Source organism: Archocentrus centrarchus, chromosome 24 (genome assembly GCF_007364275.1).
Source record: "Archocentrus centrarchus isolate MPI-CPG fArcCen1 chromosome 24, fArcCen1, whole genome shotgun sequence".
Taxonomy (NCBI): Eukaryota; Metazoa; Chordata; class Actinopteri; order Cichliformes; family Cichlidae; genus Archocentrus; species Archocentrus centrarchus.
Window position 1 is genome coordinate 361,249 of NC_044369.1, and position 17,290 is coordinate 378,538.

Genomic DNA, 17,290 nt, shown 5'->3' on the forward strand with positions numbered 1-17,290 from the left:
CAGTGTGCAGGGAGCAGAAATGCCTGAGAGAAACTTCATGGGAATCTAGGAAGTTTCTCATAGATTCCCATGAATCTATGAGCGCAGAGATATCTGCGCTTAACCAGACCCATTTATTCACTCACAGCTTTTCCTTTGGTGTAGGACGAAGGGAAAGCTGAGAGCAGCTAATACACCAAAGTTGGAAATGACTTTATTCAATTTACTAGCCACAAGGTCTTCATTAACACTTCACAGCACAGCATTTTATCCTGTTCACAGCTAGAGTCACACGACCTAATGCCCTCCAACAAGGCTGGTGTTTCCAATAAGAGGGACAGACCCATCATTGGCCTTGTGGTTGGCACTTTGGAACAACTCCCTGTCTCTTCCCACTCAACTGCACATCATCGTCAGCATGAAGGACATGCTACACCTGGATCTGTACCTGAACACAAGCTTACATCCACAAAGGCTAAAAAAAGCACACGTACACACAGAAAGGCCATAAAGCTGACAGAGCCCACAGACAGCCTGTGATGTTGTTCTCAGCGATTTAACACGATTTACACAAGAGAGCAAAATAACACCTTTGCTCACCATAACTGTAGGTGTAGGACTGTTCTTCATCTCGCTGCATCCCAGAGAATCAAACTAGGTTTTTATTTATGTGAACTTTCTGAAGAATGTTCCAAAATGTTCTCATTCCAACTTTCTCCAGGTGTCACCAGCAGGACACGTAAAGTAAGTAAGTAAAGTTTATGAAGTGCTTTTAACAGATAACACAAAGTGCTGTACACAGTAAACAACAGAACAGGAAATAAACACCATAATAGCTACTTAAATATACACAATAAAATACAAAATGAACAGGTAGTTAAAACATAGATATTAATAATAACAATTTGATAGAATTCTCAGCAGAAGGCGTGTTTGAACAAAAAATTTTAACTGCTTTTTAAAAGTATCCACAGAGTCAGCTGAACGTTGTGGTCGACTGTCTCACAGCCACTGACTGAAAGGCTCTGTCCCCCAAGAGAAATAATAATAATAATAATAATCTGGAGCCTGGCTGTTTGGTGCTCTGTTTGCGAATTCGAGAATATTAAAACGAATCCTAAAATCGATTTGGAGCCAATGTAAGGAATGTAAAATCGGAGTAATGTGAGCTTGCTTGATGGAATGTGTTAATAATCTGGCTGCAGAGTTTTGTATTGCTTGGAGGTGTGAATCGCCTCACACCAGTCAGTGCAGATGCTTTTACTACAGCATAGCCGAGCGTGATGGCTGCTCTAGAAATCTTCCAGTCATGGTTGCAATGAGCATCTCAGTAAAAGTCTCTCACCAGCATCGTTTTCTGGCTCCTCCTTGGGGATGCCGACATTTATAATCTCTCCGGCATTTTCTGGGTCTACCCAGGGGTAGACGAGCATGGAAAACCTCCAATAAAAGCCTGCATTAAATGGCTCCTTTTAACCCACAGAGGCAGATTCCAGATGCGTGAGCTTCTTACTCCCTATCGGAGAATGAGTCCAGCCGCCCCATATAGGAAACTCATTTAGTCCATTTAAGTTGTTTTGAAGTGAGCAAATCACTAATTTCCAGAAGAGAACTATCGACTTAAATATATTGATCCATGGAACATGAAAGTCATGCCACCTCATCTGGACGAGGGAGATTAGGGAAGAGCCAGACCAGGGAGTGGATCTTGTTGGAAGAACATCTGGTATACAGACCATTCCCAAAGAAGCAACAGGATGGACACAGTACCTACAGTTATGGCTGTGGCTAGTGGCACATAGATGAAGTACACAGAAATTCATCATGTTTTCCATCGTTTGAGCTTTAATTAATTATCTTATCTAGCTGGTGGAGCCAGCTGCTAATGAAGCAAACAGTGATCGTAGATTCACACAGCTGGGAACAGAGGCACATGGGATTTTCATGTTTTTTCTGGAAAACTACATTTAAGCTCTGAGTGGATGAAAAGTTGTTGCCTGCTCTGATGTTGGAGGCCAGTGGACTTGTGTCAGAGCACAGGTGCTTCCATACCTGCACCTACATTTAAAAATACCTTTAAAAGGTGAGAAGATTGTCTGCTGTACCAGTCTGGGCCCAGGCCCTTCTGGAGGAGGCAGCCTTGTGTGAAGATCACCAGAAAGCGCACACTTTTGAAGCACAGTGACATCTGTCAAAGCAGTAACAGGTCTTTTGTTGTCTTGCTGTAAAGTAAATGAGTCCAGAAAAACAGCAAATGTGAAATAAATGGTTTGTCTGATCCTGACGCAGCGATTCTGTCCCATACATTAAAGTAATGTGTATCTTTGTGCAGATTTGCCTCATGTTTTTAACATGTGTACATGCAATCTGCACTTAAATGATGCACAGCATTTTCTATACACTGACCAGTAGGATGCTACTGAGGTGGGGGGAGAGTCTTTTTTCGGCCATTGTAAAGATTGGGAACCACACGAAACTACCTGTTGCTGTTAGCAGCATCAGTTAGAAGTTATGTCTCTGTTTATGTGCACCTGAGTACTTCAGATCCAGATGGACACATCTGTCAGCACAGCAGCCTCTGCCAGACAGCATTACTGTATCAGAACAAGATAAAGAGCATAATGGATCTCCTGTTCTGCTTTACTTCAGTGTTCTAATCTTTATAACCCACGAGTTTTGTTCCAGACACTGAAAATGTTGTTTTTCCCATCCGTGATGACAGTCTTTCATGAGGAAGCCAGTGCGGTGATTTGAAACACTGAATGTGAATACAAATGCCGTTAGAAGAAAACTCCACCAAACATAAAGTTTAAAGAAAAACAAATCACGTTCCTCGAATGAAGCTCTGAGTCTTCGCTCAGCTCCAACATCCTGATAACGTCAGGCTTGATCCAAACTTCCTGACCTCACTGCAGGGTCGGCATCACCTTACTGTTTGGTAGAAACAGACCTGAGGTGTGATCAGTGGAGCATCAGTCACAGCAAAAATTGTCGAATTTTTTAAAAAAAAGCATCTGTGTTTAAAACAGGAAGCAATGGTTAATCTGACAGAGGATAAATGGACAAAGCATCTTTTCTCTTTATATAACTTAAGTTTGAACCAGAACACCACAAATTACCAAGAAGTAAAAAAAAAGAATTCTCCAGATTGGCTATGCTTTGAATAAAAGGTTTCGGGGAGGTCACGTCTCACGGTGCTTCCTTATCAGGAGTTTGTCTTGTAGCATGAATATACATAAAACAAACATGATCTTCCAAACTGGTTTCCACAGTTACTCCTCGGAAGGCCAAGTCAAACTCACCTGAACTGAAGGATTTTATGTTGATGCTGAGGAAAATGTGATAGGTTTGAATCCATTTGGCATGGAGATTTTGCACTTTTTATCCATGCTCCTCACATATCCTCCAACAAACACATTAAACACACATACAGTATCTTCGCATGGCCTGGTAGAGTGTGTAAGTGAGCTTTACATACACAGACAAGATTAGAGAAGCAGGTTAGAGGTTTTAATCCACAGCCTGGACGGGGAAATGGTCAAATAATACTCTCTTTCAGGTGACTTCTTGCATCAGAGCAATTAGGCACATACGATCAGGGTTGGGTTATATTTCTGTCAAACTAAATTCCTCAGTAAGGACTTTCACTTGCTTGAAAAGGTGCTTCTTGTTCACTTGTTTCCATGTACTGAAAGCGAAGAAATTAAATGAAACACTGAGTCTCCAAAACTACTAACCATCAGTTTAAGCTATGCTGGGCTAAACAGCTGTAGCTCCACATGCTGTGATATGGAATTATCATCTGATCCCAGTCTCTGCCAGAGCGCGAGTGTTGCTTCCAAAATGTCTCTTTAGAGCACTGATGTTGAGTCCTGAGGCCAAAAATATGCAAAAACCAAATGGACATTCATGTCAACCTCACTTCTCTCAGTATGAACACATGGCACCCAGCTGTGTGGTGGCAGCAGTTTTTCCGCTTAAATTCATTGATAAATGATCACAGACTATTTTATGTGCACACACGGTATTAGAGTACGCAGACTTTCAACCATCTTCTCTTTTTTCTCTCTTTTTTGTGGGACAGACAGATGTCTTCATCATTCATTTTGCCTGCAGACCTCTGATTACATTTGCTGGCATCTGACTAGGAAAGAACCACCTTATTTTAATTACTGCAAAATCTGGAACATGTAGAGTGATTGAACATTCTGGAGAAAGGATGATCCCAGAGTATGCTGGAATAATACTAATAATGACAGAGTGCAGTCTGCAGATGGGCTGGCTGTTTGCACCGCCACAAATCACGAGTCCTCAAGTTTGTTGGCAGAAAAAACGTGAACTTTTCAGTGCCGTCACCTGTCAGCGCCTTTCATTTTATCCTCACTGACATTTTTATCTCATGACTGATGTGTTATTATCTGTCATGTTTGGCCTTTTACTTAGCGCCTACTTTGAACTTATCAGCTACCTTCTTTAATTACATCATTAATTTTGTATTAAAGGCCAATGAGTATATCATACCTCATCATTTGTATGTGTCTGCATTTTAAAATTTTAGCTCAATAATTTGCATTACTGGCACTTTTAAAACATTCTGGACATTTTTCAGAGATATTGCAGAAGTGAAAAGTAAATCTTACAACTAACTATGCATATCTGGTACCTGTCGGGCTGAGACCCGCAGGAGCCTAAAAACTGTAGGTTTATGGTATGTCACTGGATATCAACTGCAAAAGCATTTAGCAAACTTGCATGACATAATAATGAGGCGATGGGATTGAGGTGGGTTGCAAAGGAGCTTTGCACCTACATCAATAGGATGCATAGTGCAATGTGTGTGAATGTTAGACAATAAAAGAACTTAGCTTAGTTACTCATGGAAGTGCTTGTATGAATGGGTAAATGTAAAATGTGTTGTATAACCTCTTTGAGCGCTCAGACAGAGTAGAAAAGCACTATATAAGAACTAGTCCATTTACCATAGAAAGGTATCATCTGAGCCAGTTTACTAGGAATACATAGTCATGATAATCCAGCTTCCATGGCACAGAACCAGAAGGTTCTATTGGAGTCCCCCATCCCCCAGCACAAGGAAGGAGTGCATCACAGACAGCAGCTTGACCTTAAACCTGCATTCTATCTGAAGTCCACTAGATGGCGATAGCTGTGTCTGCAAAAAAAAAACCCAAAACAAACAAAAAACTTCCATCTTGTAGAGTCTCTGGAGCTTGAAAAAGGCGACTGGACTTCTTGTTGTTTCTTGAAGACGTTTCACCTCTCATCCGAAAGGCTTCTTCAGTTCTCAACCAAATGGTGGAGAGACCCAGGTATTTAAACCCCTGTGGGCGTAGTCCCCTGGAGGTGGTTATGATCCTCTATTGATCATGTGCGTGAACACATGTGCCCAGGTGTGAAGGGGGCGTGGGTCATATTTAATCAGTGGTTTCAGTTGAAACCAATTTAGGACTCCGCTCCATTGTTTCCTGTGGCCTATTGAGGTCACTGGAACAAAGGTGTGAATGGGGGTTGAGTGCCCTTTTACTTCAAACCAAGTCACACCCTAAGACAAAAACTGGTTCATCCCAAGGACAAACCCGCCAAACACAAGATCAGCGATGTAGTGTATGCTGTTCAGTGCAGTGAAGCGTGCTCGGACCTCTACATTGGTGAAACCAAACAGCCTCTTCACAAACGAATGGCACAACATAGAAGAGCCACCTCGACAGGACAAGATTCAGCAGTACATCTGCATCTGAAGGAAAAAGGGCACTCTTTTGAGGATGCCAATGTTCACATTTTGGACAGGGAAAACAGATGGTTTGAAAGAGGAGTGAAAGAAGCCATCTATGTCCACTGTGAACAACCATCACTGAACAGAGGAGGTGGATTACGTCACCAACTTTCCCCCGCTTACAGTGCTGTCCTGAGCTCCCTTCCCAGACGTCTCAACCCCCATTCACACCTTTGTTCCAGTGACCTCAATAGGCCACAGGAAACAATGGAGCGGAGTCCTAAATTGGTTTCAACTGAAACCACTGATTAAATATGACCCACGCCCCCTTCACACCTGGGCACATGTGTTCACGCACATGATCAATAGAGGGTCATAACCACCTCCAGGGGACTACGCCCACAGGGGTTTAAATACCTGGGTCTCTCCACCTTTTGGTTGAGAACTGAAGAAGCCTTTCGGATGAGAGGTGAAACGTCTTCAAGAAACAAAAAGAAGTCCAGTCGCCTTTTTCAAGCTCCAGAGACTACTATGACCTGGATGACTGAGAATCTACACAGACATCTTGTAGACGTTGACAGAAAATGTCTTTCTGTCTTGAGCTCCTGTTGAGGTTAAGAGTTCGGTCACTCAGTCATATCGGATAAATCATTAAATCTCTTTAGTAAATTTTGGGCTTCAAAATGGATGATTATCCTGATATGAAACCGCAGGCTCACTGTCTTTGTCAATCAAGAATTGTTAGCCAATAAGCACGTGGTTTCACAGTAAGACCAACCCCTTCTTGTCACATACATCTCTCGTTATGGTGCACTCAAAATCTCTGATGGTAAATATGGCAGTAAGCTAGAAAATGTAGCCTTACAACAGTTAAGCTAACCCAGTAATTTGGATGTGTGAGAACATGAAAAAAGAAAACACTGAAGTCCAAAAGACTCACAGTTGCGAGAAGAGTGGATTAAGTCTCTGCAACAACTCCAACTTCAAAATTTAGCATTTTGAGTAATTTTCCCTGGAAACACAGGGCTTGTTATTAATTTAATTATTTTGTTTAGCAGGACAAAATGACTACAGTGGAATTAGGTAATAATGATCTCCTAGCAGGAGCAACAGACCACCTAAGGGCCATATTTAGGAGACTGATAAGGACTGATGTGGCCATTCAATGCATTTTCACTCAAGTGGTGCTGCTGCTCACATGGCGTGAAATCCCAGAGAAATTCATGTTAATTACAATTACCACAAACCTGTGGAGACAAAGGAAACAAGGAGCTTGTTCCAACTAACTGTTCGATCACTCTGCAGATTCCAGATTTGCAGAAAAGCCGATGAGAGCATCTTTCTGTGCCAGAAATAAATCTGCCACAGAAAAATGTGAAGGTGGGTGCAGCTGTTGTAAGCCTACTCATTGCTCTATTGAGAAAACTGGTTATTGCTGCTGGCAGGAACTCATTGGAACTTCTCGTACTGGTTCATTCTCTGGTTAAAATAAGTAAATCTGAGCCCTCCCTCACAAGCAGAAAACACCTAATGGGAACATGTCAGGGAAACTCATGAAGAGTTTCCCTGACATGTTCCCATTAGGGATCAGTGTGTAGAGCAGTGGGCTCTGCAGGGAAATAGTGACTGAGCCAATATGCTCAGTCACTGCTGGGAGTTCAGTTCTTTGCAGCTTGATTATTCCCAGTTCAGGATTCTGGGAAATGACACTAACCAGACAACTAAAACGGTCTGCCACCAAAAGATTATGATGTGAGACGTAACAACATAAACAGCAATCTTGGTAAATGTTTGAATCTATGATTCAGATCCATCAGTGGTTTCCATATGAGAGGACAGTTTAAAAGCAGCTGTGACAGCTTTGATTAAGCCAAACAGAACTGCTAAAAAAAACAAACAAACACAGTAAACCCTTAACTTAATGTTCATGGCCACATATAATAATAATAATAATAATAATAATAATAATTATTATTATTATTATTATTATTATTATTATTATTCAGTGTTTATGAGCCAAGAAAGACACAAATCATTTAAACTTCAACTCAAGATTTGGCACCAACTTCCTGTTTACATGCAGGTTGAGTAAAAAAAATGTTACTTGGATATTTGCCAATTTTCCTTTCTATAGGAGCATAAGTGACATCACACTTCAAGCTGAAAGCTGGTAGTTTATTGTTTCCTAGCTAAAGGCATGGAATTACACTTTATGGATGTAAAAGCTTAACTTTTTCCTAGACCTTAGGATGTCGACTCCGCTTTTGGCACTCATTCAATCCTTGAAGTAGCTCTCGGTGCGATGCACACTTCCTTTCCCATAATTGCATTTAGTGTTTTCTGATCTTATCGCACAGGTATACCCATGCCTGTGCATATGAGCTTGCATACTTTATCTACATGTGCAAGTATTCATGCAAATGCATGTGTTAGTTTGCATCTTTGGCTCAAGAACAAAAACAACGTGCGAAAAGCCAAGAGGCAAACCCCCTGTTCAGGCTCCTACATTGTGTGGAGACTGCCAAGCCAAAGTTTAATTTCTTGCCCCTGTTATGAGAGGCTCTGGTTGGCTCCACAGGGTTTGACAATATGCACACGGATCAGCTGCTAATTCATGAGCTGGTTGTTTGGACTGGCAGAAGTCATCCTGCAGGTAGAAACCTCTCAGCAAGGAAAAGATTCAGTAACATTGAGTCTTTGCATTTATCTGCATTAATAAACACATGAAATTGGTATGCAGTGGTTTATGTAAGAAGTAAACCACAGTATTCAGTTTGAACACACTCTTGAGCATTGTCATCTGATGTGTTTTTCTAATTTATTTTTTTACTCTTGGCAGGCAAACGTTTCTAGGAAGGTAATAAAAAGGTGTTGATGCCAACATTATAGCCAGAGTAAACTCTCAGCCTAATTTGGGGCTTTTGAAGCCACAGTGTCTCCAGTTTTATTTCCTGAAAGGCTGAAAAAATTATATTGCACTGAAGAGTTTAAAAACAATAGACTATTCTCTCCATCAGCCATCCCCGGGGAAACTCTGAAGACCAGCACTGGACATGCTGCTTTGTCAGAGCCCTTTCTGACCTCCGGAGTGAGCACAGATTTGCAAAGTAAGGGCAGTGCGAAGAATGGTTAGGGTTACTTGAGACTAGGGCTGAAACGATCCATCAATTAACTCAATTAATTCGATTCTAAAAAAATTAGACACAAATTTACTGTGTTGATGCTTCGTTTAAACTCTGCAGCGCTCAGTTGTCTCAGTGTAAGCAGCGCTCCTCACTAGCATTAGCAGCATTAGTGCTCCGTCGTCTTTTTGTGGGTTTATTGGTGGCTGGCAAACCAACATAGAACTGCATTACCGCCACCATAGCAGGCAGCGGTTTTAACTGCGCAAGTGCAAAGAGGAGAAGCTGTTATAGAGACGGTGAGCTCAAGTAGTGCAAAAGGAAACGTTTTTCCAGCATCCAAAACAACAGCTTTTTCTTTTAGTAACCACCATTGAAATCTTTACTGGGAAACAGCTGGAGGTCCTTCATCAACCACCTTATCAGCAAGTGTTAAGGTGAAGAAAAGAACTGTGTAGCTGCTCCATCCACCGTTGTTTGTTCACAGGCGAAAAACTGTAGTACGGAAGTTAAAATATGCAGATAAACTTAATAAAAAAAAGGTATTTCTTTTCCGATTAATCGATGGAATAGAATACTCGATTGCTAAAATAATCGATTTATGCAGCCCTACTTGAGACATCAGCAGACATGACCTTCAGCCACAGCTGGTAACCGAACGTATTCTTTGATGACACAGGTTGCAGTTGCAAGTTGCCAACAGCTCATTACACTTTTCAGGTGATTTGCCAAAAGCATTATAGAATAATAATCCCCAAAAAGTCAGGTGCCAATCAGATGGTTGGCATTTTAAAAATTCTTGCTCTCATGGTTCTGAAGAGGCAGACACACAAAGAGACTACAATTTACAGCAAGAATAAGGTGACGACCAACAGATAAGGATGAATGAAGCCAGCACAGCTTGTTTCATTCTGAAATATGTGGGAAAGGAAATGGGAATGTCCAGAGCACCCAACTGTCCACCTGAATGTTGCTCCAAGAGTCAGTGCTGGTAATACTTTTGGTAAAGCTATTGGTGTCTTGGATAAGAACAATAAGGCAGATCGTGGGATTTTCTGTGGGGGGAGAAATCACTATTACAACAAATTTTAGTTGCAGTCTGCTGACGGTCATGAGTCACACCATTTCTTACTAATCAAACATTTGGTGGACTGGGGCATCGTCATCAGAAGAGAACACTTTCATCAGGATAGAAAAGTTTCTTCTAAGGATAAAGGTGATAACTCATACTTTGTATTAATTTGGGGTGACCGGTCGCTCTACAGGGACAAGTGGACAGCAACAGAAGTTTAGGGCTACAGCTGTAAGGGTCAGGGATGTAGTTTTTCTTTCAAATTAACACCCATCAGCATATTTTAACCAGCTCAAGCTGTTTCTGCAGTTGTACAGGCTGTTAGGTTTTATTTAGTGTCCTCTGTGCTTGAAGACAAAGACTGTGGTGTTGTCTTGTGATTTCAAAGTGCTGTTTTCTCCAGCAATCCCTAATAAGCTTCAGATGTCTGGCTGTGATAGACAAATACAAAACACGCAGCACAGATTAAAACCAACAGGGAGGTGGAGATAGAGGAGACAGAAAAATGGCAAGAAAACACCAGACGGTTTGGCCAGTGTAGAAAAAAACAGAACAGCCAGAAATGTAGAGAAAGAATAGGGACAACATATTGAGGGGAAGGATCCTCTGAGGTCCTTAGGCTAACAAAGACTCAACTCTAACTATATGAATTTAAGATGATGGAGGTAACATGTGCCAGAAATTCAGCATGCACATAGATGAAAAAGAGGAAATGAGTAGATTTAGTGCTGGTCAGGATACTCAAAACCACAACTACTATTTCATAATGATGAGGTCAACTTAAGTAGCAACACTCCTCAGGAAGTATGCAAGTCTTTCTCAGAATCTGCCCAAACTTTACGACAAACCGACGTAACAAAGTTGTTTCACAGAGAAGGCGTTCAGCCAAGTTCCATCTATGCTTTTCTTTCAACTACACACTGTACACACTGCTTGGACTGATTATAATGATTAGTTCTAGTGTGCATCCTGTAAATGCAAAAGAAAACATGCAAATACAAGCCCCGAACCCCCCCCCCCCCCCCCCCCCACACACACACACACACTTTAAGATCTACCTCAGGATGCAGGTTATCATTCAGCAAGACGGGCATATGGCAATGCTGCTGCAAAGGCCTAAACTCTAAATTTGATGTTCTTACCAAGATTACAGATATAAATGTGCTCAGCTGTATTTCAGCTGACTGGCACCTAATTAGACTTGATGTCAGGCTGACACGTCACAACATTTTGGTTCCACAAGTATAAATTCATCCTGATTGGTTGGAGCCATTTTATGTCTTTAGTGTTCTAAAAGTTCAAATGAGTTCAAATCAAACTAACTTTTAAAACACCAAAGTGGAGGCAGACTAGCAACTCCTATTTTCTGCAAGTTAAAATGACCAGTGGTGTTGGTGGAGCCTGGAGGCGTAGTTGTAGAGAACAGTAGAAAACCTGCATTTCCCAGATAGAAAGGACTGACTTACTTTAGGTAAAATGGTGAAAATGTTCTAAATACAGCATACAATTAATCAAATATTTTCTGTAGCTAAACTATAGTTTGCTGCTGGCCCCACAGCACTGTGTTTACAGCTATCACTATATACCTGTACATATTTTATAGTATAGTCTAGCCCTTATAGTTAGGGCTGGATCAGGTGACCCTGAACCATCCCTTAGTTATGCTGCTATAGGCCTAGTCTGCTGGGGGTTCACATAATGCACTGTTTCTTCTCATTCACCTTATTTACTTTGTTTATACCCCACTCTGCATTTAATCATTAATTGATATTAATCTCTGGCTCTCTTCCACAGCATGTCTCTCTCCCCTCAGCCCAACCGGTTGCGGCAGATGACCCCCCCCCTCCCTGAGCCTGGTTCTGCTGGAGGTTTCTTCCTGTTAAAGGGAGTTTTTCCTTCCCACTGTCACCAAGTGCTGCTCATAGGGGGTCGTTTTGACTGTTGGGTTTTCTCTGTATTATTGTAGGGTCTTTACCCACAATACAAAGCGCCTTGAGGCGACAGTTTGTTGTGATTTGGCGCTATATAAATAAAATTGAATTGAAAAATTGAATTGAATTGAATTTTTATTTTGAATGATCGACTGCGAAGCAGTTTAAAAAAAAAGAGCCGAGAACAGACAAATCATCACCCAAACTAAAGATATTTCATATCTTGTGGATAATGCAATCAGATGAACAAAAGTGAAAATGGCTACCACTGTGGCAGGAAGTAACAATCTTTGTTGCCCTGAAAACACAGTTACGAAGTCTACCAAAGCTTTCTTTGTAAATGACAACTTTATATCTAGGAAACCCTGGCTTAGACCTGAGCAAATGGGAAAGGAAAGATCCATGATTTTTGGAAAAAGACCTATTAAATATCAGGATATCCCAGCCTGCTTTGGTTTTTTTTTTAAGTCCCTAAACAGCCCAAACTATAACTCTGGTTAAAGGTACCATAATTTATTTTTATAGTGTGTAAAATTATGTTATTACTTTTGTTAGGACTGGACCATCAAGGTTTCAGAAAATATTTTTATTAGGTTCTTTAGAAAGATATCCTGGGATTGCCTGTGGTCAAAAGAACAGCTAAACCAGGCATTGGTACCTAAACTCATCTAAAGCCTAGATTATAGCAGTTTTACATGACTGCTCAGCCACTCGGAAAAGGATTAATTTTCAATGAAAGGTTTTATCTCACAGTTAGCACGTACAGCTGCAAGATTTAATTCTTCAGCAAGCCAGAGGCTAACATATCTGAGGTTGTTCTGTATTCATTGCTGGATCTTCGTGTGGCTCACGCTCAGCTTCACGGACTAAACTGTCTTTTCTTACCTGACACAGGAAGGTGCAAACTGAGGTGGAAAAGACGACTCAGATCTGAAGAGCTATAACAGTACAATGATACTGATTCAAAAACCCCACAGCAAGATCACCTAAATGCATCCCAGATTCACCTCATGTGACCCCCCCCTTCACATTCCTGAAGTTTGTAAGAGAGCCTTCCTTATAACACAGACAGCTGCTCTTACACAATATACATTCTTGTGAAAACTAAATATACCCTTACTGCTTTCATAGTAATTAAGAGAGTAAGCAGCAGCCAGGCGCTGCTAATCAAATACACTGATCACCAGCAAGTGTGAGCATCTCTGTAAAGCAGAGGTTTTTGCAGTTTGCTGGTCTGGAGCATCACAATGCCATATTGCCAGGAGTGGATGTCCCAGCAAATTCACCACAAGGCCAGACTATTTTCTTAAAACTCAAGAGCTCCATCTCAGACTCTTCAAGCCTCAGTTAGCATGAAAAATAATAAAGTTCATGGCAGCACAGTTAGAAAAAGACTGAACAAGTATGACTGTTTGGAAGGGCTGCAGGAGAAAGCCTCTTCTCTCTAAAAAGAACATGGCAGCATGTCTTAGGTTTGTACAGCTGCATCTGAACAAACCATAATATCCATCAGACAGACGAGACCAAGTGGAGATGTTTGTCCATAATGCATAGCACCACGCTTGGAGGAAACTAAGCTCAGCACTACAGCACAAACACCTCAGACCGGCTGTCAGCACGGTGGGGGAGGGCTGAGGATTTAGGCTCCCTGTAGTCATGTGTGGGAGTGGGGTAGAATTGAGAAGTTGCAGTTTTCCACTGTTTGGTCAAATTTAAAATTGACAGCAGTAAAAACACTCAGAAACACTAACCAACATATCCTGTATGTCACGGTTAGGCTGTGTGGCAGGAAGGGTTGGAGCCAAATGCAGGATGTGAAGCAGAGCTAAACTCAAACAGCTCTTTTGCTGGAGGCTCACAGATACAAAACTTAAAACACAATATCAAAATCTCAACCGTGGCTAAAGACAAAACACCAAGCCTGGGAGAAACAGAAACTCACTAAACTGAGAACGAACGAACGCACGCACACAGCTAGAGGGATAGTCAGACGATGACGCATCAAAGAGCTAAACACTGACACCTTAAACACACACACTAGGTAATCAGGGAAGAGAGAGGCAGCTGAGGAAGACGAGGCACGGGTGAACAAAATGACACTAATGACACGAAGGATGTAAAACTAAATATAAGCACACAGGTCAAGGAACTGCCAAAATAAAACAGGAAGTAACTCAACATGGTACATGCAGATTTGACACATAGGGAGACTGGCACACAGAGGGAACCTAAACACCAAACACAAGGAAACAACGGGAAAGGAACTAAACACAAAAAGACAGACACAGATACAAAAACAGAATACACAACAACAAACTGAGAATCTAAACTGTAAGGCAAAAACTATGAAACAAAACCAGTGAAGCAACAAAGAGCAGAACTTCACAGGAAACACAAAAACACTGGGCCAATGGCCCAGGACCACGACACTGTAGGCATACCCAGGTTCAAATTTAATGTGTATCAAAAACAATGGAAACTGAAATCCAGCAGTCCACACTAGGGTTTAATCCCGGGATCCGGGATTCCCGGGAAATGCGATCAGAACAATTTCCCGTTTCCCGGGAAACGTTAGACGGGAAACCGGGAAAAAAGTCGCGCGCGTCGATTTGACTTTCAGAAAGAAAAGAAAGCTTCAGAATGTTAAATTTAAGGAAATATTGAGAGAAGGGTTCGTTTAATGCGAAAAGCATTACTCTTCATTTCAGGCACGTTCAGCCTCCGTTTAAGGCTTCAGCCTTCATCTCAAGCGTTTTAATAGAGGTATTACACAGTTGTACTTTTTTCCTCTTTAATTTGTTGAAATCGTAGGCAATGTGTTTACCCTAAGGTATTTTGTATTATATAATTTCATATTATTATATATTGTTATATTGCATTATATAGCCTATAAAATATGCCTGCCCTGAACAATAAAGAAATATCTGTTTAACTTCGAGTGTTTCTTTTCCTCGTTTGCAGCCGCTTACTAACAATCATGAATTAGGATACGGGCCTAATGGGTGAAGAAATTATCATGAAATAGATTGCTTTAACATATTTCGCTTTTAAAATGGAGTTGAGTAAAATGTATATTTTTTAGGCTATAATGATTGGCCAGTTTTTCAAAAGACGATTCACAGCGAACCTACTTTAACCCTCAGACACGGTGTTATAAATTTGCTGTTGCCAGAATGGCAATGACCAAGTCGTAGTGCATTACTCAAGGCCCTGTGTTATGCCATATTATAGTGTAGTACGGTAGTTAACTTTTCAATGACTATTACAGCGTTCCACTGGTGGAGATATAGCGCAACAGATGTCGCCACGACAGCGTGGCTGAGCCTTTATCAATGCTGTGGAGATGAACCGTATTGTTTTGTACCAGCAGTTGTAAAATAGCTTGGTATAATTCCATGTACAATGGAGGAATATTCGAATTATATTTGTTAAGGGAGTGTTGAGGAACGATACAACACCGCATAGCTCGAGCACTCGAATGTCGAGATGTAGGTTTTATTGCGTTAATCAAGCCGACGTTACCCCCTACTGGGCATAACAGGACATAGCTGGAAAGCTACCTCTACAATATCACAATAGGTTAAGGCCGACACAGGCTACAGAAGGCCTAATTAAAATAAAAAAATAAATAAACTTTTTCCCGGGATTCCCGGGAAATGGCTCGTCATTTCCCGGGATTTGATTCATGTCATTTTCGGGAAAAATATTAAACCCTAGTCCACACTCCAATCAAAATATTTAAAAAAAGAGGAAAAAAGGGTTTTTTTGGGAATCTTTAAATTGTGAAACTCTGTGTGTCATCTGCAGCAAAGTGTCATGGAGGACCTTCACAACAGTGAATAAGGTAAAACAGCACAGGCGTGATCATACATGTGCTGTTCATAAAATTAGAAATCATGAAAAAGTTGATTTATTTCAGTAATTCCATTCAAAAAGTGAAACTTGTATATTATATTCATTCATTACACACAGACTGATATATTTCAAATGTTTGTTTCTTTTAATTTTGATGATTATAACTGACAACTAATGAAAACCCCAAATAGATACTGAATTTGGGGTTTTCATTAGTTGTCAGTTTTATGACCAGCACCTGTATATTCATGAGGAGCTGGTCACAGGGTGACTCCTGCAGCTTTAGAAGCTCCTGTCTGTATACAAACCTAGAAAATGGAGCTTATATCTGAGATTTCGTGTGCAAACTTATATTTATATTCTATTTCAGGAATGCTTGTATGTAGGAATGTAGGAGGCAGAATTTGAAGAAGAAACTGATCTGTTTTTCCCAGCTGTAGAAGCAGATTTATTTATTTTTTATTCTTATTTTGGTGAATATCGGTTAATGAGCCCTTAATAATTAGATGCAACATTACGATTTTCTGATAAAGTATCATGTGCTCATTATACAGTCCTGATGTCATTAATATTTTCAATCAAAATATAAATGAAAACACCGAGGGTTAGGGTTAAAATGAGGTTTTCTGCACTTACAGAAAACCCCATTAAGAATTAATTAATCATTTATTGATGTCTCATAGATTTGTGATTCCTGATTTGAAATATACACATTTGTTAGGAGCAGATACTGTGAGGTGTAAAATTATAGGACATGAACTGTATGTAACCACTTTGGTTTTTTCATGTTTTTCGTTATATTTTTTCTATATTTGATAAACTTTTTTTTTCCTTTTAATCATTTTTAGGACAAATTAGGCAAAAACATAGGCAAATTGACAAACTGTGATGATAAGCCTCAAACCTGTTTATTAACTTACTGGATAATAAAATCAAGCTGAGTCCCAAACTTGCAATGAATAATGAAAATTATTTAGACTTCAAAACACATAAATTAAGTATTTTTACAGATGCTGTAAAAATCTTTTTCACCATCTGTAAAAATACTTAGATGTTACATAATATGTGATATGCCTTCATTTCCTCAGTGACACATTCATAATGTTTGTTTTTAAATTACAGAAAACCATTTCTGAACAAAGTTTTTTAAAAGATGATAATGGCATGTTCAAAATTATTCCATTTAAACAATCTTACTACCTTATATTCAGTGTGAACTCGAACTGGACAGATATTAAAGATGGCTTTACCCTCACATTGCTGGATCAACATAAGAGCTGTGAAGAGGAGCCACATGTAGGTGGAGTCCATTCTGCTGGCCTCCTCAGCATCCAGGTGAGAAATCAAAGGAAGAAAAGCACCTCAGCTCCAGAAGTTCCTCACAGCAGCTCCCGTCTCCCAGACATAAAACAACTGCAGAGAAGAAGCAGCGCAGAGGCTCCTGCTGAATCAAACGCCTAAGTGTTTAAATGTTTCCAGTAAGCAGCTAAGAAGAAGAAAGTGCTCCTAGGATTTGTGTCAAAATGTCCAGTAAAATGTCAAGTTAAGTGTCAGGTAAAGTGCTGCAAACAGCTGCCACCCAGGTGCAGTGCTGAACTGA

The 17,290-nt window shown here is 40.5% G+C and overlaps 1 protein-coding gene across 1 annotated transcript in view; it reads right to left on the minus strand.

Annotated features, from left to right (window-relative positions):
• LOC115774805 (endothelin-1) overlaps positions 1 to 17,048 on the minus strand; it is a 34,175-nt gene extending 17,127 nt beyond the window's left edge. Inside the window, exon 1 of the mRNA XM_030722223.1 lies at positions 16,941 to 17,048. Within this exon, the coding sequence (XP_030578083.1) occupies positions 16,941 to 17,001 (61 nt within the window). The 5' untranslated portion in view covers positions 17,002 to 17,048. The remainder of the gene's footprint in view (positions 1 to 16,940) is intronic.
• Positions 17,049 to 17,290: the final 242 nt, after the last annotated feature.